This window comes from Microtus oregoni, unplaced genomic scaffold, assembly GCF_018167655.1.
Source record: "Microtus oregoni isolate MIOR12 unplaced genomic scaffold, Mior012 000021F_ref0000039, whole genome shotgun sequence".
Classification (NCBI taxonomy): Eukaryota; Metazoa; Chordata; class Mammalia; order Rodentia; family Cricetidae; genus Microtus; species Microtus oregoni.
Window position 1 is genome coordinate 6,492,009 of NW_024543080.1, and position 23,353 is coordinate 6,515,361.

The 23,353-nt window shown below is 43.4% G+C and overlaps 1 protein-coding gene across 1 annotated transcript in view; it reads right to left on the reverse strand.

The window, feature by feature from the left end:
• Parm1 (prostate androgen-regulated mucin-like protein 1) overlaps positions 1 to 20,176 on the reverse strand; it is a 96,100-nt gene extending 75,924 nt beyond the window's left edge. Inside the window, exon 1 of the mRNA XM_041671303.1 lies at positions 19,856 to 20,176. Within this exon, the coding sequence (XP_041527237.1) occupies positions 19,856 to 19,898 (43 nt within the window). The 5' untranslated portion in view covers positions 19,899 to 20,176. The remainder of the gene's footprint in view (positions 1 to 19,855) is intronic.
• Positions 20,177 to 23,353: the final 3,177 nt, after the last annotated feature.

The following is a 23,353-nucleotide window of genomic DNA, read 5'->3' on the forward strand; positions in this document are numbered from 1 at the left end:
ATGACCTCATCCGGATTCCTAAGCAACTCTGAGACAAAATTCCAGAAGCCACCCAAATGGTACATATGGCTGTTGTAAAGACAATTACGTATGCCTCACTCTTGAGACATCAACAACCATGCTCTTAGGTGTGTACTTTGCTTTTCCTAAGCACCTGTTTGTTGGTTAATTTTTTTTCTGTCAGTTTTGATGATTAGTTTTTTTTGTTTTGTTTTTTGTTTGTTTGTTTGTTTTTGGTCAAACTGACACAAACTCTCTAGTCATTGGAGAAAATGGAACCTCAGTTGAGAAAGTGCCCCATACCAAACTGACCTGTGGGAAGGCTGTGGAGCATTTTCTTGACCGATGATTGAGGAGGAAGGGATAAGCCCACTGTAGGCAGTGCCACCCTTGGACAGTTGATCACAGGGTAAAAAAAAAACAAATTGAGCAAGCCAGGAGGGTCAAGCCAGTAAGCAGTATTCCTCCACGGCCTCTGCCTCAGTTCTTGCCCCGACTTTCTCTGATGATGGGCTCTAAGATATAAGCCAAATAAATCCTTTTCTCCCCAAGCTGGTTTTAGTCGGTATTTTACCATAGCAACAGAAAGCCTACTAGAGCAGCCCATCTCTTAACTCTGCCTGCGTCTTTGCTAAAGAATCTTTCCAATAAACTCCAACTTTGCTTCATAGTGACTTGTTCTGAAATGCTTTTCTGGAGTGAAATCAAGAATCTTGGCTTCACCTGCGTAGATATGAACTCTGAAGAGAGGTTGTCAGAGACAGTGTGGGATGTGTGTCTGTGGCTTCTGTCCCCTGCCATTGATTGAGGAACTTTATTAGTCCAAGTGGTTTCTAGATTATTGAGCTTTGAGTATCGAAGAGGAGGGAGTTTTGATGTTTGTTTTTGAGTTGAGGATTAAACTCAAGGCTTCATTCACTATGGTAGGCAAATGCTCTGCCATGTTCTCTATCCTTAAACTGGGTCTTTTGCGATGTTCTTTATATTGAACTCTGGTGAAAAGCTCACAAGACCAAGAGTCCAAAACTACCATGGCTGACTCCTAGGCTGAGCGGCAAGTCTCTGAAGCATTTGCCACCTCCATTTCCTGACCCACAAATTGAAAGGTCACTCTGCCTTTGAGGGTGATCTGAGGCAAAATGAATGGATATGGTAGATACTACAGCCCAGGTAAACTGGAATAATTCCTGAAACATTCTGGGGAGGTTTATGAGTTTGTTGGTTTGTTTGTTTTTAAAGTCTAATTCATTTAACAGTAAAATTAACCACAGAATGGATATTACCTGTTCTTAACTTCATTGGAAGTACAGAACCTAGGCAAATGGGTAACATCTACAGGTCTTCTCCCATGAAAGACAGTGCCCATCAGAACATACACCATGTCTGATATGATTCATACAATTCACAAACTTCCAGGTGTTCATCCATGGGTCAACTGAGTTTAGGAAAGCCTCAGGCTAAGATGCCATTTTAGGTCACAAACAAGAGATACCAAAAACAACCACATGGTCCTTTTATGTAATGCATGACAATGCAGGCATGGTTCTTCTTAGGGACCTTATTACAACTATGTAATACATTTTAAAATAAAGTTTTTCTCTTCATTTTGAAAACATGCAAACATATAGAAGTAAGTGCCTTTGTTGGATTTTATTTCATCTCCAGAGTGTGTCACTTATAACCTATGTAAATTAAGCCTAATCAGATCTTAATCATTTTCCATAGCATAAGCTGAATTTTTACTTCGAAATGGTGCCATATAAGGAGAAAGCACTGACTGAGTTAATCCAGCGTTCTTTGAAAGTCACCTCACCTAACACCATCAGAAGTTGACTTTAGATGGCTTCAGCCTAAATTTTTCAGCTCAATTTTGATCTGTCAATTAGGTTACCCCAATTTACACAGCTCCCAGCCAATGACCTGTGTTCTGTCAAATTCCTTATCACAGAGAAAAACAATCAGGCATTACTTATGTGTAATGTTTAAAAAATATTTTTATAAAAATAAAAACAAGAAAACATACAGACATATGTGCATTCAGGAACACAATGAGGGCCAACATCACTATTGTAGAAGGGAGCCAGGACGTGCTACCTCTCCTGTGCGATCACAGCAGGAGCAAATTGCTGTTCTGAGGTACAGGGTTGCTGGGTGTTTTCTGAATGTGCTAGGGCAGGTCGTCTGCATCAACAGAACTATTCAGTGGATACCAAGGGCAGATGTTTGCATTGCTCTTGTAATTTCAAGGCTGGGTCAAACACAGGTCAAATTAGGATTATTACAAATCATGAATTGGGTTTGGGATGTATCTCAGTTGGTGGAGAGCATGATTCGGATACACAAAACCCTGGGTTGAATCCCCAGCACCATAAAAACTGGGCATTGTGAACACACGCCTGTCACCCCAACATTCAGAAAGTGGAGACAGAAGGATCAGAAATTCAAGGTTATCCTTGGCTATGTAGCAAGTTTGAAGTCAGTCTGCGATAAATGCTAAATGTCAAACAAACAATAGGACAACTTGCAGTGATTATGCAGCAAAGAATATAGGCACATTTCCAAATTCAAGCTTCTGCTGTTGGTAAAGCTGGACTAAAACAGATAAAATACCAAAATAATAACAAAAATAAACAAACAAAAAACAAAAAATAAACGAACAACAAAAGCAAACAAACCAAAAAAACCACTGTAGTAGGAGGCCGCTTGTTTGTTCCCAGCTGCTCAGCCCTGAAATAAACCACACTGAAACCATATTACTGGCAACACTGTTTGGCCAATAGTTTAATCGTATTTCTGGCTAACTCTTATATCCTAAACTAACCCATCTCCATTAATTTGTATATCGCCACGTGGCTGTTGCTTACTGGGTAAAGTTCCAGCGTCTATCTCTGGTAGGGCTACATGGCTTCTCCTAACTACACCTTCTTTCTCCCAGCATTCAGTTTAGTTTTCCCTGCCTAAGTTCTGCCTTGCTATAGGTCCAAAGCAGTTTCTTTATTAATCAATGGTAATTACAGCATACAGAGGGAAATCCCACATCAAACCATTAAACACCAACTTGACTCTCTAGTTCAAGCTTTCTGTGCCTTTCCAGAAAGCCAACACCGAAGGCTGATTGTCACAGAGACATTAATTATTTCCCAGAGAACTCCAATCATATCAGAGGCTCTTGGTGTTTCTTGGGGAGTTCTTATTTGAACAGTGGCTGTTTCCATCTCAGTGATTTCCAAAGGAATTTTGTGTGGCTGTTGGGCCTGGAACTTTGGGAGTGTGTTCAGGACCTACTCCTATTTTTCCCAGAAGTTTCAAGTCAGGTCTCAAGCTGTAAGGATGCTACCTCTGAAAAGCTAGCCAGCTCAACCATGGCTGGGGTAGGAATAGGGATGGGTGCAGGTGGGTGTGTTGGGAGGGTAAAGTGGAGCTGGTAAACTCTAAGTTGGCTTGATTTGCCACTTCCAACCTCACCATGCCCTCCAGGGCAGAAGGGGCCCCAGCCGGCTTGTCTGCTTCCCTCCCTTGGTCACGTATCTCTGGAGAGGCCAGGACGTTTTCAGATGTCCGTAGTGGAAAAGCTTACTTTCAAACTTTAATGTTTCTTGTCATTTCTTTTATTCTATGAGAGTTATCGTCCAGTACAATCTTCTAGAAAAACATTCGGGCTTCTCAGACATTTGCCCCAAACCAGATATATAAACCATCTGACCTGCTCACCCTTCTGTAACCACAGATCTCTTGATTAACTCTTCATCTTAGTTGTTTCAGAGAACAAGACAAAACACCAAAAGCTTCTGAGCTCTTTACTCCCAGTCTCTCAGGCACCGATGCTGGCTACCAGGCTCTCTGCACGTCATCTTGGCAGCTCATTGACTCCCTCTGAGATCTTAAAAATAGATCGACTCAGTTTTCTTGCTTTGCAACTCTCATCTGGGCACGAAGCTGCTTCTCCTCAAAGAGGTTTGCTCATAGATCCAGAGCTCGACCCCTCTCTTCTCTTACCCACACAGGTTAACACTGTAAGTCACTGAATCTCCTATGAATGAAATCATGTTCTTTGTGCCAGTTTCAAGTGGTTGTTTTCATCCTAAATTGCTGTGATTAGAAAAGGTCCTCAAGTACATAGATTCAGAGCCAAATAATGTTCATGTTTGTAGAATAACATCTTAGCTATTACTTGGGAGAGATATATATGCTTATGGGTCTTGTATAAAACATTTTACCTGTCTATGGGAGGGAAAGTAAATTTTAGATTCTCTAGAACTATATGAAACATTTGAATATTAATTTTTCTCTAGTGAGACAGTCTTTTGCTACTTGATAGCCTTTAGAAAATTCCAATTATTTTAGTAAGAAGGAAGATGAAAGAAAACACAGCACATCATACATATCACACACACCCCTGTCTCACACAGACACACACACATACATACTCATAGGCACACACATACACACCCTCCCATGCCCACACACATACACTCACATACACAACCACACCCATACACATACACTTACACACACACACACACACACACACACACACACACACATAAACAGTTAACAGTGGCAAACAGGCATCCATCCTCCTAGAATGTCTCAATTTATGCATTTTTTCCAGAAAAAATTCTTATGACCACTTACATCCTCACATCCCATAATACTCCACGTAGACCTAAGAAGAGGACGCTTTTAGAAACAGATCCTGTCCCACACAGCAACAAGCTACACTGAGAACCAACAGAAGAATAATTGTCACCTCCTTCAGTCCCTTTCTCAGCTGTAAATACAACGGCAGCATTGTATTTAAAAGTCACAGAGATGAAGTGAAGTGGCGCTCAAAATTTTCCATAGGAACCAAAATAGTATACATGCTACTGCTAGAGCACTGGCCAAATCAGAAAGTTCCAGAATCACTTTCCGACCCCTCATACTTCGCAGGATGGCTGGCTAATCCGAGCCGCTATTGTTTAGCACGATCCATTCATCTGTGTGGAGCTGTAATGAGAGGCATTGAAAGTCTCATTAATTTAGACCACTGGTTCCCAGTGAGTCTCATATTTTAGAAACGTATAAAGGCATTTCCTTCCTTGTTCTTTTTCTTATTTTTTCTATTGTTTGACACAACACAGTGTGCTACTGTTATTTAATGGTCACGGGCTAGGTAGGGTGTCTCTGTGTAGTAAAGCTTCTTCTAATCCACACTGAACTGAAACTGAGAAACATTTGATCCAAACAGGCTTGATTTTTTTCCATCAAGAGAAATAAGAATAATAAACAAAACAACAACAAAAACAACCCCTCCCACCTTGCTATTATAGCAAACAAACCAAGAAAGCATATTTTGCCACCCAAACTCCTGGAATGGCAAATGTGACCATGCTTGGAAATACCGTTTCTGCAGATGACGTCAAAGTAAAGGGAAGTCACACTGAAGGAAGGTGGGTGCTTCCTGGCTCAATGTCCTTATCTGAGAGAACTCACAAGGGCAGCAGGCCATCTCAGACAGGGAAAGGTCCCGTGATGTCAGAGGCAGGGATTAAAGCCAAGGAAAACCTGGGGCTACCAGAAGCTGGGAGAGGCAAGAAAGGAGCTTCTGAGAGGGAGCAGAAGCCTTGATTCCAGACTTTAGTCTTCAGACCTGAGAGAGGATAAATGGTGGCTGTTTTAAGCTGTACAATTTTGTGGTAATTTATTATGGAGCCTTAGGAAACTGAGACAATAGATAATCTATATTTATACCAAGCTTGGCAGCTGGCACAGTTGAGGGGGACAAGAAGCTCCCAACAGTTCGCAGGGAGTAATGTTTAGGGACAAGGGTGAATCTTGGCAACCTCAGCTGCTGGGTATTGAAGAAAACAGGAGAATGTGTCCACCGGGAGGTTTACATCCTTCTTAATCTCTCCAGTCTTTGTTGATGACACCAGGACACATCCCTGGTGTCCCACGTTCAAAGGAAAGAAGTGTCTTTCTAGTGGCATTAAAAACCCAGAAAGGAAAGCTCCTTTCTTTGATAAATCCTTTATACTGTAGATGCGGGTGAAGTTGAGAGGAAGAGGGGACCAGCCACAGACAGGCCTGGCTTTGACACCCTCCTTCATTTCCACAGGGATACTTGCTATCAGAAGCCATTATTTGCTGGCGTCTATAGGTTCTGGGAGCTTTGTGTTATTTTAGCATTTGAGGTAGAGTTTATTTATACTTATCTTGGAGGAATATACATGACTGTGTATTTTAAAACACTATCGTCAACTGGTTTTTGTCTGTTTGATTAATTTATTTTGTTACAGTCTCATGCACCCTAGGCTGATTTTGAACTCACTCTGCAGCCTTAAATAGCTGCCCCTCCTGACTGAGTGCTGGAATTTCAAGCTGTGTTTATACTGTTTTGACCACACATTTCAAAGGTTAGGCTGTGGATTGCAAGAATAGTCTGGCATTTAAACAAGAACACACACCTAGCCAGAAATACAACTTATGCCCTTTTTCCTCCCCCCTCCCCCCGCAAATGTATTCTTCAGAGGATGCTCTTTGGTTGCCTCCTTTCTCTAAGAATCCTCATAACAGTTAGTCCTAGCTCAACTCCTAGAGTCTTTACAAGGCAATCCTTGCTGCATGCACAAGACTAGACAGAGTGGAATTTTCTTCCATAAGAACGTGCTGGTGGTGTGATTGCCCAAACATAATAAGCTTCTCTGGAAAGCAATTATAATTCCTTTCTAAATCATTTGCTCCTGTGTCATCAGATGAAGCAGGCCACTGGGCTCCTCCCAGCCTCCCATCTGCCTTTGGTGCTTTATCTAGGTCCTTATGGTACTCATCTCTGTGAAACTCCTAAATCACAGGGTATTGTATATCCCGGGCTGTTTTCCCCTATGAAGATATTATTTTTCCTAAAAGTTAGCCCTGCCTGGCTCTGTGCTCATCTACATTCCTGGGAGTGCAGTAGATAGTATCTCTAGGTGTGCTATGTTAATGTGTCACTTCTCTGCCCGGCTCAGCCTTCAAGTCTTACCTCTTAAGGAGAAAAGGGCAAAGTTGAATGGGCTTTGGATTCCCTGAAGCCAGGGAACTTAATGTTTTCATGGAAACCTGAGTTTACATTTGGCCATCATCTACCTGTGAGACCTTGGACTCCACATCTCTAAGCGTCAGTTTCTTTAGTTGGATTTCACAAGCATTGAGTACTTGCCCCATGGGTTCATGCATGCAATGGAGGGATGTGAAGTTAAGACATGCCCCCTTATCACTAGAGGCTTACACCCCCAAACAACTCAAATCTGAGCTTGCAAGCTGGAGAACTTGGGCCAGTAGGGAACAGTGAAGAATAGTGTTTAGGGGTGAGGAAGAGGCACTAGCAAAGGCAAAGCATCCTGAGGGGCACAGCAGGCCTCCCCTTCCCGAGGCTGATGCACCAGGGATGCTGTATGTGCTCCCATAGCCTCTTATGGCATGATTACGTCTAAAACCTTGTCCTCTAGCAGGACTCCAAGGTACTTGTTTAAAAGGGTTGGGCTTACCTTCATACCCAATAATGAGGTCTAGTAAACTTCTTTTCTAAAAGCCTTTTAAAAAATAATTTTAATTTTCATTGAAAATAGATTTTTTTTCAGACAATATATGCTGATCATTCCTTGCCTCATCAACAGTTTCTTCAAGATCCTCCCGAACCACCTACCCATCCAAATCCACACCCTTTCTCTCTTTCCCTCCTATTAGAAAACAGGCAACTAAAACAAACTAACCAACCAGAGTAAGACAAAACAAACCAACAGGAAAAAAAGAAACAAAGAGAAAGCACAATGGAACATGCACAGAGTCAGAGTCACAGACTCTGACACACACAGAAATCCCATAAAGATACAAAACTGGAAACCATTAATATATAAGCAAAAGACCTATATGGTAAAACAGAAGACCAGCACTATGGGACAAAATAAATCTTCAAAAATACCATTGAGCTGATTCTGTGTTGGCCATCTACCTCTGGGTGTTGGGCCTGTCCACCAGTGGGTTTGTATATCCAGCGGGATACTGTTGGAGAAAACTAGTTTTTCCTTTGGGAGTGACTATCATTTGGAGACAGGCTCTGGGTTAGGAGGAGGAGCTTTTCTAAAAACTTTTTGTAACAAAAATTTAATCCTCTGCTAAGTGGAAACAAGCAATGAATCCCTCTGCTCTTTTTACTCAGTTTCAGCCGTTACTAACTGAAAACTATTTCTTCATATAAGATCCTATCCCACTTTCCTGCACCCATGTTATATAAAACATATCTTAGGAACAATAAAAATTTTTGTAACTATAATGATAAGGGTCTCTAAGGGATAAGGTTGTTGGAAAATAATGTGTATATCATTATCATGGTTAAAATAAACAAAACCTTATCCTCATTTAAAGAGCAAGTCAATGTCCTCGTTCACAAATATGTCATAAGTGTTATCGCGTAATGTTAGAGTTTTGGCCTGGTTCAGAACCTGAATAAGGGGCACAGTTGGGATTGGTTGCTCTGTTCTCAAGTCTTCCTTTTGCTCTACAGATTTTTCCTTTCTCTGCACATCTTTTTCTCAGCCATTTTCTTTTATTCCTTATGATCTGTTTATTGAGGAAACCAGGCTTTTGTTTCTATTAACCCTTCTGTTTTCTGGAGCTTTCTGACTTCACTCTCATGGGATTCACCATCACCTTCCTCAGCTGGCTGAGGAAGCTTGACAGGATGTGGGTTCCCTCTGAATGTGGCTGGACCATATCAAAAGGGATGGTGTGTGTGTGTGTGTGTGTGTGTGTGTGTGTGTGTGTGTGTGTGTGACAAGTATCTGGTAATGCCATACTTCAAGATATAGGTAGCCACTGATGACCAAAAGCCACTAACTCACGAGCCTATGCACGAAGGTAATTGCTTCTGTTGCACCTTCTGGACTGATTAGCTGCAAAACTTCTGCAGAGACAACCAATCACCTCTTCATCAAATGTTCCATCATACAGTATTACACTCGCAATAGAAAGGCAGTGGTATCTAGAAATTGATGAATAAGAAATGCTTGATTCTCTGTTGTCATGTACTATGTTTTCAAAATAATTTATGGTCTTATTAGCATCTTCCAGTGAAAATCAGTAACATCTGCATTATTTCATTGTTCTGGTTTTGAAATCCTTTTGTACTCATTAGCAGACACATTTAGTAGGTTTCTGCCCATTCCAATTATTATTCTCATTGGTTACTGCATCATTGATCATTGCATCACCTTTGGCCAGTTAGAGCTTCACAAAGCTTCTCTGAGTCCTCTGACGTCATGAGAAGGTCTTTTCTTTCTGGTCTAACAAAATACTCGAGTCAGCTAATCAGACCTGCCTGGAATTAGCTACCTTCACATGGAGCTGCCATTCTGCGAGTGTAGATGGAACCTAGACCCCACCATCTGAACACCTGGGAGAGTCTTGAGCAGATTTGGGTCCACTTACCTTCTTACTATGGGAATAGGCAATCCGTCCTGACCTAAATGGGTTCCCAAAGACTGAGGATCCTGTATGAGGAAAGTGGCCACTTATGTGTCACAGCTTAAGGAAAGATTGATGCAAGGCAGGCTCTCAACCAAGGCTGTAACATGTGGGATACAGATGAGAATCAACACTGGGAATGCACAGTGATTTGGCAGCTATCTTGGCAGTTCAAGGTAGTGAGGGTAGAAATGGGTAAAGATGAAGGTTATAGGCTCAAACCTTAGCTTTGTTGCTTATCAACTGCATGTGAATGGCTTATTACTTAACTTTTGAAGCCCTGTAACCTCAATTGCAAAGTGGGAACAGTAATGCATCCCTTACAAAGCAACAGGAGGATCAGAAGGTGATGCAGAGGAAACAAACACAGAGTGGTGTGTGGTACCCAGTATAGTGGGTCTCCACCAGTGTGCACAGTTTTCTCAAAATGCAAGGGGTTGGCTGGGACCAGAGCTCAGCTTCTCCCTGCCCTATCTGCCTGTCCAGCAGTGTTCCCAGCACAGCAGTCTTGTTCTCTGAGAATGCTGCAGAGGACTAATAATGGCTCCTCCAGCATCTTCCTAAACCACACACTATTGATTACTTTGTTGGAAAGATGATATCATATATTGAATGTTGCCAAAGGAAAGAAATAATATAGTCTTCTAAAGGCTATTTCTCTTATTTGATATCTAAGTTGACAACTTTCATTTTGAGAAACTTAGGATGTGTATTTTTTTTTAAAAAAATGTAGATCCCATAGTAACAAATGCTGAAGAGATTTTAGGTTTTAGAAGAGAATTATAACATTATGCCATAAGTATTGATCTCATAGCTCAGAGCCCCTTAAAAATGATCTAAGATGGTGGTCCTAACAATGCCTTAGAAAACAGTTGAATTTTCGGAAATACATTATTATTTCAAGTTGTTTTTTTTTTTTCCCTAGAACCTTTGCCCATTACATCAGCGCTGCCGGGTAAACCTTTCTGAGGTAACTTGCTTCTCTAGGATTTCATTTTTGAGTTTGGTCAAAATGACTTTCAAGTCAATATGCTGAGAATTGCAACAGCTATCTAGCAGTGAGTGTAGCCCCATGAACTACTGCAAGAGGTGGGCTTAAAATATGCACAACATGGGATTGGAAACTTCAGAGAAGTGGGAGGACAGACTCACTGTGTTCTTCCAACCCCGTTTAAAACAGGTGTACACTTATCCTTATCCTATAGCTTTCTTTCCTCATATAGTGACAGCTACAGACAGCCATGTTTGCCAGTAGCCTAGCCACTCCTGAAAGTACTCACTGATACTGCTTAGAATCAATCCTGAGTACAGTGTGGCTTCACTGACCAGCTCTGGTCTCAGAACAACAGAATTTTACTGCATCTACAGTCATGCTTGAGTATGAGATTTGGGGTCCCCAACCTTCTCTTCTTGCTGTGTGCTCTTTTTCCTTCCAGTAAGATATTAGGCCCTGCTTCTCATCTTACTACTTTCACCTGCTTCTTGCAACATTGCTCTGGTGGGGGCAGGGAGTCACCTCTATTGCAATGTCTCAACACCACACGTCCCTTGCAGGCCCTGCAGCGCAAGCTCAGGGTCACCTGAGATTGTCCTCTTTGTTCACAGTCAAGGCTGCCGAACGTGGATGGCAGCAAGTTTGCCTTTCTCCAGAATGGACAAACAGAACTCATGAAATAAATGTCTAATGTTTTAAATAAAGCATCATCTTTCCCTCACTTATAATTTGCTTTTCTAAGTTTATATCATCAAGATCAGCATGTTCTTATTTTAAAGATCATGTTCTTCTTGGCAGCTACCTCATAAACAACCATTCCTACTTTGAATAAGAAGGATAGTACCAGATTTAGGGGAGGGAAGTTTATGATAAAGAAGAGGCATGTGCCATGCTGGGTAAATTTAACACCAACCATGTCAGAGGATATATCTACCTACAGGATAAATTACAGGTACCCTCCTATCCTTCCTCCATTCTAGGATACAAGCTTGATTTTAGCTGGAACTTCAGCATCATCTCTAGCTATTGCTTGGATTAAAACATAGCACATATTTCAGACTCATTAAGAAAGCTGTAACATATAATCTAAGATCAAGAAAACCCCCCATTATCTCCTTGAGCCTATTGGCGACTGACATATACTTTTAACACTCAGGGTCTGAATTTACTTAACTTTTTCAGGCTTTACTGGGAAATTGCCAGTTGTATTTCCTCTAGACTCAAACCACATTTCATCACCAAGCTATTTTTAGTTATTGAGAAAACTCTCAAAATGGTTCAAATTGTGGCTCTCTATCATATCCGTACCCGTCCTAGCTGAGCTCAAAGGTGACATTTTCTTAATTGGCCACAGAGTTAAGAAGCTCCAGCTATTCTAAAATGATAACCATAGCAGGGGAAACTATAGTTTAGAAGGACTTCAGAATTCCATAGGCATATAGCTATAAAATAGCTGCTCTTAAAGCTTAGATGGGGTTTTTATTCATTTGTTTGTTTCCTGTAAAGTGAGGACCAAAGGCCTGACTATTGCTTTTATAAAACACGATGTATAAGCACTACACTAGACACAAGCACCTGATGGTCAGCAAGTTTGCAATGTCTCATTTTTAGATGACCTATGGAAAATTTTCAACTAAGTATTGTGTTAACCCTGCAAATACATTTTGAGCACCTACTGTGTGCCCCAAAGTATCCTTTCACTGAGGACTGCTCAAACAGACAGGAGAGACAAAGGCCCCTGTGGGAAATTGTGGTTTTGTGAGAGGTAGGGGTGAGGGGTGGAGGGACACAGACTTGGCAGGGAGACTGTACTGTAACTTTAACACGTTGGTCAGGGTAGCGTTTACTGACAACGTGACAGTTGGACACATGTGCCACATCTTGGCTCTGTAATGTCCCTCATTGGTTCACCTGTTCAAGGTTTAGTCCCCAGTTTTTTGCCGGTGAGTGTCGGTGGAACCTGTCAGAGGTGGCCTAGTGAGAGCTTTTGGACCACTGGAGGAATGTCCTCCAAGGGATTGTGGGATTGATTTCTTCCTCTTATTCTCCTATGCTCTGTCAGAGGGTAGACAGGATTCTGTCACCCTGTGTTCGACCATGAAGTACCGTCCCAATACAGGCCCAAAGTAGTCAGCCAATTGTTTGGGAATTAAAACCTGCCAAATGGAGTCAAAAGGAATCAAGGTCTCTCTCTCTCTCTCTCTCTCTCTCTCTCTCTCTCTCTCTCTCTCTCTCTTCTGATCATCCTAAGTATTTGGGACAGTTTTGGAAAGGTGGCCAACAATGGCAGTTTAGAGATGGCTGGACAATGCCCATTGTGAGCCCTTGAAGAAAGCTGGCTCCCAAGAGAGGAGCCAACCACAGCATGCTGTACGAAATGAAGGGTGGCTGGGGCAAAGTGAGCAAGTGGTGACACCCGAGTCAAGAGCAAATGGACCCCATGGGCAAATCTCGACTGTCTCTTTAAGGATTTGACCTTCAAGTGGATGCAATGGGGTTAGGATTTAGTACAGAGCAGTGATGTCCTGATACATTTCCAATAGATCCAATGACAGTTGCCTGTACAAAGCGGATCTCAGGAGGAAAAGTTCGGGGACTGACATCCGGGAGGCCATTACTGTCCTCCAGGGAAATGATGAAAGTGGCTCTGTTCAGGGCCAGAGCAATGGAAGTGCTAGACTGTGCTTGGACTCGGCATGGAATTGAAAGGAAGGTAAAACATATTGTCTTGACGGGCTGAGTGAAGGCCATTGAGAGGAAGAAGGCCTCAGTGGTTCTAAGTCTACATTACCAGTCCCTTTCCTTCAAACATCTGATAATGTTGCATTCCTTCAGCTGTGTACTTTTTGTTGTGCCCAAGTCATCTAGGGAACTTCTGGAAAGCCCTTTCTACCTTCTAACCCTGCTTCCATAAGTAATTCCACATCACATTTCCCTCGCAAGCATTTCCTAGAATATAGAAGATGGTCATCTTTTCTTCTAAGTTCATCTTTTGTCCCTACTCAGATATATTTGATCAGCGCTTCAAAGAAGGAGAATTTGGGGACTTTCCTCTAAACACCATCTCCATCACTGCTGCAATTTTTAAGTCAAAACAACCTGAATTCCTTCTTATTTGGCATGTTTTGTTGCTGCCTCTCATGGTTACATCAACACAAGAACAGCCATGACAGACATGCATCCCCTCACCAAAACCTTGCCTCCTTACCAGGCCAAGAAAGAGGTTCTCGGGTTCCCGGACTTTGAAATGTTTCTCTGACAAGCAAGAGGAATAGAGGTCCCTTCACACTCTTCATCTCAGCCCCTTCTCTCTGTTCCAGACCCGTGTCTCTGCACATGGGTATCAAGAGTCTGAAACTAAGTCCTCATACTTGCACGGCCAAGATTCATCTCCCTGGTCCCCCAGTCACCAAAATTTGTGTGTTAAAAATCGTAACTCCCAAAGAGATGATATTAGGAGGCAGAGGATCTGGGAGGTGATTAGATCATGATGGTGAAGTCATCATGAGTGGAGTAGTGGCCATAAGAGAGTTCCCAGGGAGCTGCCTTGAGTCATCTGCCATGCAGCTACACAAAAAGAAGGCTCCACTTATCAAAGAGAAAGTACAAGTTCACGATGCAGAACCCAGTAGCACTTTAATCGTGGACTTAACAACCTCTAGAATTTCTGAGAAATAGATACTTGTTGTTCATAAGTTCCCCAATTATACCCAAACGAGTGGATTAAGATCTCAGGCACCGTCAGTAGTTTTCCATCAAGGACGCACGGATGGGTAATTAAATGAACTGATGATGAATTGATGAGGTTATGCTTTGGGACGATACAAAGTGGGAAAGGCTACCACAAAGATGAAGGATAACACATTTTATTAATTATATATTAGGAAATACAACATGATCTAACCAATGGTAGCCCCAAATTTACAACCCCAGGCAGAAAAAAAAAAAACATTCTCTTCCACCTAATTCCTTTCATGTTCAACACCCATATTGAACATTGTATCTTTATTTTCTTGCTTACAGAAAAGAAAAAAAAACAGAATTTGGAATTTAAGTAGAGGTTTATTCCATTACTTACCATTCATATCAAATAGACATGTTTTCTAAATATCACACCTAGTAATTTTCCACAATTTCCCCTTACTTAACAGTTAGCTAGTCACAGATTCTTTTCCCTGAGAATGAAGAGTGAAAATTTCTTCCAAAGTTAAATAGCTTATAAGACTTTTTAATATCTGCCTTATAATTCTGCCTGATGTGTTGCTTCAGGGTCTGTATAGCTACAGCTTTTTAAGTGATGCTAATAAATCCATCCAGCAGGAATTATATAAAAGTTATATAATTAATATTTGTAAGATGTCTTAAGATCTTGGCACGAAAATGGGTGCTGAAATGCAAAGCTTTTCTATAACATTCCCTTTAAATCACTGCCAGCTATATTCCAGACAGCTTCTAAATCCAGCTCTCGGCAAAAACATTGCTACTCTTAGAAATATACTATTTCTTTTTAAAAGGGAGGGTCAGAAGGGCTCGTTAAAATGGGTTCAAGAAGCCATAGAAAAGCCACCTGTTGGTCAGAAACCCAAAACCACGCACAGTTGATAGGTATGGAAACAGAATCAAAATATCTCACTGGAGAGCAAACTAGCCCTGAGTCCTAATCTATGCAGGTCCTAACCAAGAGAGCTGCCATTAAATCTCCATGTTTTCCCCACAAACAGACTCTTACTGCAGTGGTGTTGAACAGCTAAGGCCCTAGGAAACAAGGTTCAAACTGAAGGTCGTCCTACAGCAGGCGCATTGCATAGGTGCTCTGAAGATGAATGGCCAAAGTAGAGTTGCCAGATAAAATACAGTGCTCCCCGGTGAAAAACTGAATTTTAATGTTACACGGGATATATTTAGAATCACTATTGACTTGAAATTCAAATGTGACTAGATAGCCCGAGTTTTTATCTGTTCAATGTGGCAACGTGGGGCACAGAAAAATTAAGATAGTACACTTTCCGTTAACAGTCTCCCTACACCTAGTGAAAGCATTCATGGACGGAACCCTACGCTTCTCGACCTCATTTGATGGTTCTCATTACTTACAAAAATGGCAGAATTTTCGAGGTTGGTAAGCAGTGTTAGGAACACATAACTGATGGGCTGTGCTCGTGTGAAGGATTATGACAAATATTTAAAGATGCAAGTGCTAGAGATGTTACATCAGTTCCTGTCATTTAAGCAACTGAAGATATCATAAACTGCCTACATCAGGAGTCTGGCTTTCTAGTCCGGCTTTCACATTAACCCGGCGATAACCTATTGACCGCACATATCCCACGAGAAAGCAACCATAGGGTGAAGCAGACACAACCCACCCACTTCTTAGAGCTGGCATTGTCTTCTACAGGAAACATTAACTTTCCACTTGCTATCTCACAAGAAAGGCAAATCCTTGTCTCCTAAACACCGATTGAGAAAAGGTATTCTTAAAAGGAGGTGGATAGTTCTAACGGCTCTCATAAGGGACCTACATTTGCCGTGGGTCCCACTCAGGTGATAAACATGTTTTTAAATGCCACTCCCTGTGTTTTTTGTGGGTCCTGGGCTTTCCCCATCCCCAAGTGAAAATTATTGCTTTAGAAAGTTGTCTTAGCATGAATACTTGACCAGTATTTCCTTCATAAAAACACTGGCACAATTAGCAAAGACCCAGGGGCTAAGGATCAATTAGCGATCTGGCCATTATCAAGGACTCTGCGTTCTGGAGAAAGTCACTCAGAATCATCAGATAAAATGACCCATTTACTCCAAATCATCCCCGAATGTGTTGCTCTGAGGATTTGACCTTTCAGATCTAGCTGACTTGGGTTTTCCTAATACACACATTTGCAAAAGTCCTTAGTGAGGACTTTATTTTTCTTTAATTATAACTAAACCTTTTTTTTTCCTGATCACTGTGCTACGTCTGAACTAACACATCCTTAACCTTTTAAAGTACGCATTTAGTGGCTCAGCTGACTGTCTTCCTACTTTGCAGTGTGAGTTTGCTGGGACAGTCAGCCTTGCCATGTTAGTGGCAGTTTGGAGTCTGGAGTATCAGTGACAATACTGATATCACCTCTGCATTTGGGGACCTGTGTGTTCAGTGCTGGGTATAATCAGCTTTATTAAGGTTAAGAGCACAAGGGCTAACATTATCGAGCATTTTCTATGTCCCCAGCACTGTATTCTTGTAGGTATGCTCAGTCAATTAACATTTTCTCCAACCATATGAGGGGCTCCCCTCCCTTAATTTTAAATATAAGAAAATGCAGGGTGGTTAAGGTGCTTGTCCTGAACTAGGGTGGGTACTGTAAATAACCAGGCTGCAGAATCTACTTGTTCCACATAGACGCTTTGCCTCAATGAATGCATCAGAGGACATTACAAAGAGCTTGCAATTTTTAGGTCTCTTCATTCAAAGGAATACGGCATGTCTTTTACTGTGACCACAGATTTCAGGAGAAAGGAATGCAGGCAACTCTCCCTGATTTCCTCCAGTACACCTTCCCGGAGAAAGGGGGCGATTCTGCAGTATATTTGTGACACGGCTACTGAACTAACACACATGAGACCTTGTATAGGCAAAAAGCAGTGGCCGATGTTAATCATGTAGAGAAGAGAGAGCTGATGGATGGGGAACACGCATGTGTGCATGCACGCGCATGTGCACATGCACACATACACATGCATGTGTGCACACACACAGATCCCTTGCTGGTGAGCAGACTGAAATTCTAGCTCTCTTCACCTTGCTTAGCAGAGGACCAATGAGTGCCCCAGGGTGCCTGGGAACAGGGTGCACTGTGCACCGTCTTCCAGATCTGGGCTGGGGTAGACAGGGAAGACCTAGCGCAAGAGAAGCTGGGTCACTGGCTTCTCATATATGTGGACTACTCCTACATAATGAATTTCTTTTGTCTTCTTAAGTGTTTAAAAAAGCCATTTGTGTGCATATATATATATATCACTGAGGGGCACTTCAGGGGACAAATATTGAGCTGTCTCCTGTCAAAGTACATACATTTCAAGTGCCCATAATATATACTGGATGAAACACATTTATCAAGAGGATTTGTTGAGCTAAAAATTTAAGCCCAGTTGGGCAGTGTCTCTAGTTCAATAGGTATCACTTTAAGGTTTGTTCAAGTTTTTCTGAAGCCTCTAACGCTGGAGAGAAAACAGAACAGGAAAACAAAAAGCTACCCTTTGGTGAGTAGCTTGCCAGGGAAGCTCAGTACAAGCTGCCCAGCACCGGTGCCTGCTATTATCCAGAACCTTCTAGAAAAATATATCAATCTGAAACTGCTTTACTTTGGAATGCGGAGACTCTCATGAGGTATTTATGATAATTTTGGCATTATTTTCCAGTCTATTTATGGTAGGCAGTTTTATTAACAAACTGTCCATGGAAAGATTCATTCAGATTCACAAACTCCAGAGAAAGCTGCCCTCCGCGTCCTAGTTCCCTGTATGGGGTAGCAACATGAAGACCAAGTAAGGGAAAGAGGCAATATGTCTTCCTAGGCCTCCAGAGCCCATGACCTGATGGCCCAGATCCCAGTAGAAGAAGCCCGAGGGCATAGAACTGGGGCTGCTCAGCCAGTCTCTGAAACACCAGCCACCTGGCTCTGGGGGAGGGGAGGAGCAATGAGCAATATTTTTGTCTCAACACTGCACAGTTGAACAGGAAGACTAGATAAATCAATCAACCAACCAATCATCAATCACCAATCAATCAGTAAACCATCTTATTTGAGCTCCTTATTAAAATTTATTCATTTTTGTTTTTTGTTTGTTTGTTTTGGTTTTTTCCAACCGCCATGTTCAACAATATTAAGCACGCAAATAAATAATAAATAAATGGATAAAGGTGAAAAGTCAATTTAGCAAACAAAATCAGCCCGCAGCAGGTTTCTTAAGCTTCTTAAATGGGTTCCCTTTCGGGTCCTCAAATTCTCCTTGGAGGACTAGGGAACTACTTTTGGACCCAATCCAGCCAGGGAGGCTATTCCATTTCAGGTTTAAGCGCTCCTCTCCCGAGAGGACTGCCACGGAAGCCGCCCGATCGTTCCAGAAAGATCTGCAGGCAGGTCTCTAGCCCTTGCAGATGAAAGGCTCTCCCAGACGTAAGTATGGAGAGAAAACAGCGTGCTATTGGCTCGAGCTAGGGGAACTTTCCCTTAAAACTACGTTATCCGCTGAGAGCCGCGGAGGAAGCTTCCAGATTCTTCTCAAGGAGTTGTGACTTCTTTTGGGCGGGGGCAGGGAGGCACATTTACAGGAACCCAAGCAGTTCAAGAAGGAAAACCCTTGAACTAAAGCTTGACTCTTGAATTGGCTTGTATGTGGTTTTGGATCAGTTCTTAAGCAGACCAGACTGTCCTCTTGGGTTACTCTCCCTCCGTCCACCCCACCCCCAACCCCCTCACCTTGTCCCTTATCCATAGTTCTTTATTGGGCTATACTTTTTTTTTTCCTGGATAAAAACCTAGGTATCAACCCCAGACGAAGGTGCCTGATTTTTCTGGCCTGGGTTGTCTACCCAAGGTCGTGGCTGGCTAGTAGTCCCTAGACCGTCCGGCGGCAGGGGGGAGGGTGCACGCTTAGAGGCAGCGTAGAGCCAGAGAGTGACATTTAGGGGTGGGCGCATAGGCAGAAGGAGGTGTGTACCCTACTTTTAGCCAAGTAACTAATTTCATTCAGGGAGCACATTTTTGGAAGGCTCCTTGGCCACAGTAGACCTGCAGTTCTCCAGCAGCGATCGCAAGCTTGACCCCAGCCTGGGCCTCTGCCCCTGAGACAGTGCCGCATCATCCCTAAGCCTAAGTAAAAAGCGACGCGGGAGTTCCAGGGACCTCTAAGTCCTAGAGCGCCAGGCCGGTTGAGCGCACAGGATGCTGAAGCCCTCTTCTCAGCGGCTTTATCCGACCCCTGCTCTGGCTCTGTATTCCAGGCAGGACAAGACACGGGAAGAAGTGATGTCTTGTGGCAGGTGCGCTCTGAGACTCCAGCAAAGAGGAGAAGCCGCCGCAGAGAACAGTCGTCTCCATGCGGGGTTCGGGATTCTAACGCATCAGTTAGCCGGCCACCTGTTTCACAAAGCTTGAATTGGGGGGGGGGGGGGGAGGGGGAGGACACAGGCTGCCGCAGCAAGGACCCAGTCTTTTCTCCCCTCCAGGCCCGCCAAAACCGTACATCTCAAACCTGTGTGCGCATACCTGCAGACCCACCACCCTCCAGTGGCGACTTACTTCCCGGTGTCGCTTTCCCTCCACCCCCACTCCCCCCGGCTCTAGTGCCGGCCTCCCCGCGCCTAGCTCTTCAGCTGAGCGAACCAAGTACCTGCGGTGAAGATGCAGAGAGTGATGAGCGCCTTGCAGCCCATGTTACTCCGGTGCTCGGTACCGAGCTGGACGCTGCTAGGGAAGAGTTTCCTGGGGTTGGCCAAGTGCGTCCGGGCACAGGCAGCTCCTCTACCGCCTGGTGGGCTGCGGGAGAGGGTGGTGCTGACTTCCCGGAGCGATCAGTCCAGGCAGCTACTGTGGCAGCTTTGGTGTCTGGCGGTGCTAGGCGAAAAGGAGGTGGCGCACAAAGTCAGCTGTGTACCCTGCGGCGCCAGGCGCACTTCTGCTCCATCCCAGCTGCCCGAGCACAGAGCCCGCCTGCAACACCGCCAAACCCCTCCCACCCAGCCCTCCTGCGAGGACAGGGGCCACCCACTGGCCTTCCCCCTCCCTGTGCACACGGGTCCCAGGAGTCCCGGCCCAGGGCGGCCTCTGCTGGACAGTGGGCGCAAACCCGAGCTTTCAGTGGATTCAGCGGCAGCTCAGAGAGCCTTGCACTGTTCTAGAAGCCCAGGCAATGCACAGTGCTAATGAATGGGTCCTTGCCCTCAGGAATCCAACTCAGTTTCCCCTTATGAAAACACATTACCTTTAGAGAGGTGATCAAAAAGTTATTTCAGAGAATCGATACATTTCTTCCCAAGTATGGGACGAAGACCTTCTCCTTCATTTCTCTGTGTACATTAAACCCTCACCAGTCCTAAACTCCTGCTGCACTTCCTGGTGTCTGGGCTACCTTATTCAGCTTCAAACCAGAAGAAATACCACTATCTGGTGACACGATCGCCAGATAACTGAACCACGTGTCTGACTAGTTACCGCCCTGAAATTTCTTCTACTAACCCAGAAGCATAAAAGTTATTATTTCACAGGTAAGAAATTGTAGGCATGAGAAATTAAGGAACATGCTATGTTTATATAGCTTGTAAGGATGGTTTGTACAGCAGGCCCATAATCACAATATAATAATATACTGTTGAGTAATAATAATAATAATAATAATAATAATAATAATAATAATAATAGTTGACATTTCCTGAGAAATGGAAAAGGGCCAGGCAATGGACAATGTACATTCATACAACCCAAGTTCAGTCACTCACTTACTATGGCAATCATCCCAGGTGGGTACATTGTATCCTTGATTGTTTGGGGTAGGACATAAGTCTGTTTCCTCAGGCCTCACAGTTAGTAAAAGGTAACCAGATACCTCCCTGGGCTCACTCTCTATACTTGAATGCCTCTCCAAAGATCAGGGCTTCTCCAAAGAGGGGTGAAAACTGACCTTTCACCTAATTCTCCTGTTAGGATTCAGGCATTATGCTGACCTGTCCTGTCTCCTGCAGGATGTACCCAGGCATTACTCTAGCCAGCCCAGGGTCCTAGTTTGAACACAGGTGTGAAGGTCCCTTTAAGAGGCAAGTTCTGCCCACTCCTGACTGCTCTTTCCAACTATTCCTCCTCTTTTCTGCCTCTTCTCCTCTCTCTCTCTCTCTCTCTCCTCCTTTCTCTCTCTCTCTCCTCCTCCTCTCTCTCTCTCTCTCTCTCTCTCTCTCTCTCTCTCTCTCTCTCTCTCTCTCGTTCTCTCTTCCCGTCCCATTCCCTTAATTTCAAATAAACACCACACTCAAGCTCTGTCTGCAGGGTGTATTTGTCACCCACTGCTGTCCTCAGCTGCCATGGGACACCTCAAGGTCCCAGTGGTGCCATTTACAATATCTCCCCCTGTCCTCCTCCCCCCCCCCCCACACACCTCCTAGTTCCAATACCTGTTACATGCCACATCCTCTTCAGTTTGGTGCAGTCTGAGCCTGGTGCCCCCTAGTGACCAGCTAGAACCGAGAGTTGTAAGAGTAAAGAAACCGTCTTGAGGACTTGAAGAGCTTGGTGCCCTCTGTGGAACTGACGTCCTCTCATTGGCTGTGTCATTTTCCTCATGTCAGGGGCTCCTCTCTTTCTCCGTCAGGGTTCATGACTTTAACTGTGGCCTCGCCTCACTACCACCGCTTGAAGATCTTGGACTTCCACAAGAATTACACGGGGCCCATAATTGTCCTGTCTTCACAAATGCACAGATTCCTGTTGGGATATGAAGCAAAAATACGTCAAGTAAGGACCGAATCCTCTTTCCTGCCTCCTTGGCTCCCCCAAACTCACAAATTAAACGTCTTAAACATTTCTCTGAAGCTTTTCAGTGTCTACTTGACTCGTATGATTGCAAAGCGTTTTGACATCGGGGCTTTGATTGTCTCGGAGTCTGCAGCCAGACACAGATGGAGCCTGACAGGGGCATTCTTTAAGGCACTGTCTGGTGTTGTGTCCCACATTGGAGAGCCATCTGTCAGGGTCCAGCCTCGACGGGTTCACACGTTCCAGAGTAGGGCGTGTGGATTAAAAATGTTAGGTGGAATAAACAGAGATAGATATACGGTGAGAAAGGATAGTACTGGGAGGGCAGCTCAGGGAATACTGAATCTGCCCTTGTTTATTTCTTATGACCTTTAAATACCCCAAGCCAAAGAAGGGGAAGAAAGCAAAAGACTTTTTTTTTTTATCCTGAGACAAGGAACAAATGAAGTGATTACCATCTTAATTCCCAAAGCACCAAGTAGCCACACCCTAGGTCAAGATATCTTTGTTAGTAGTCACACCTTAAGTTAAATCTCCTGTCGATAACCTTGAAGGAGCAAGAATAGCCTTAAACGCCTGACTCGTAGTCAGGATAGAAGTGTGCGCTTCTGTGGGCCATTTACAAATCCAAAACACCAAACAGCTGTACACTAGGTCAGAATATCTTGTTTGTAGCCACTCCCCAAGTCAGACTTCACATCTATAACCTTGAAAGAGAAAGTGTGGCCGTAGTTCTCTGACCTTCAGTCAGGGTGGAGCAGATTCTGCAGACCCCCACAGACTGGTGCCTTTCCCTTTATAGGGGCTGACTTAAGTAAGGTTGCATAGCATAGATGTCTGTTTATCTTTCTGAAAAGACTAAAACCGTCCCTGAACATTGGTTTCTGCAGGTTACAGAGCATCTCCAGCATTTCAGAGTGCACCAGTGCCTTTTTAGTTCATTTATTGTTTATTCTCTGACAGTTTCATACATCCAAGTAGTGGATTTTAGTCCTTCTCTTGGCCTCTTTCCCTGTCTCAACCCCTCTCCTTCTCCTCCTGTAGCCCTTCTTGCAGTGAAAACACCCGTCACACACACACATACAGTAAACATTGACAGAACCATAGGAGATTCTGTTCTAATCCCAAGCCAAAATTCATTAACGATACCTTTAGTGAAACTACACAGAAACTTAAGCAGCAATTCCAAAAAGAAAACAAACATTTGAATACAATACAAGCAAAGATACACAATTTGCTGCTTGTGTACTGAGGAACTAACAGTAGGAAAATATTAAAAAGTCTTTGTTTTCTGTAATTAAACCATTATGCATCTGTAAGAGGAGAAAAGTCTGTGTGTAAAGTAAGAAAATTAAAATTCTTGACA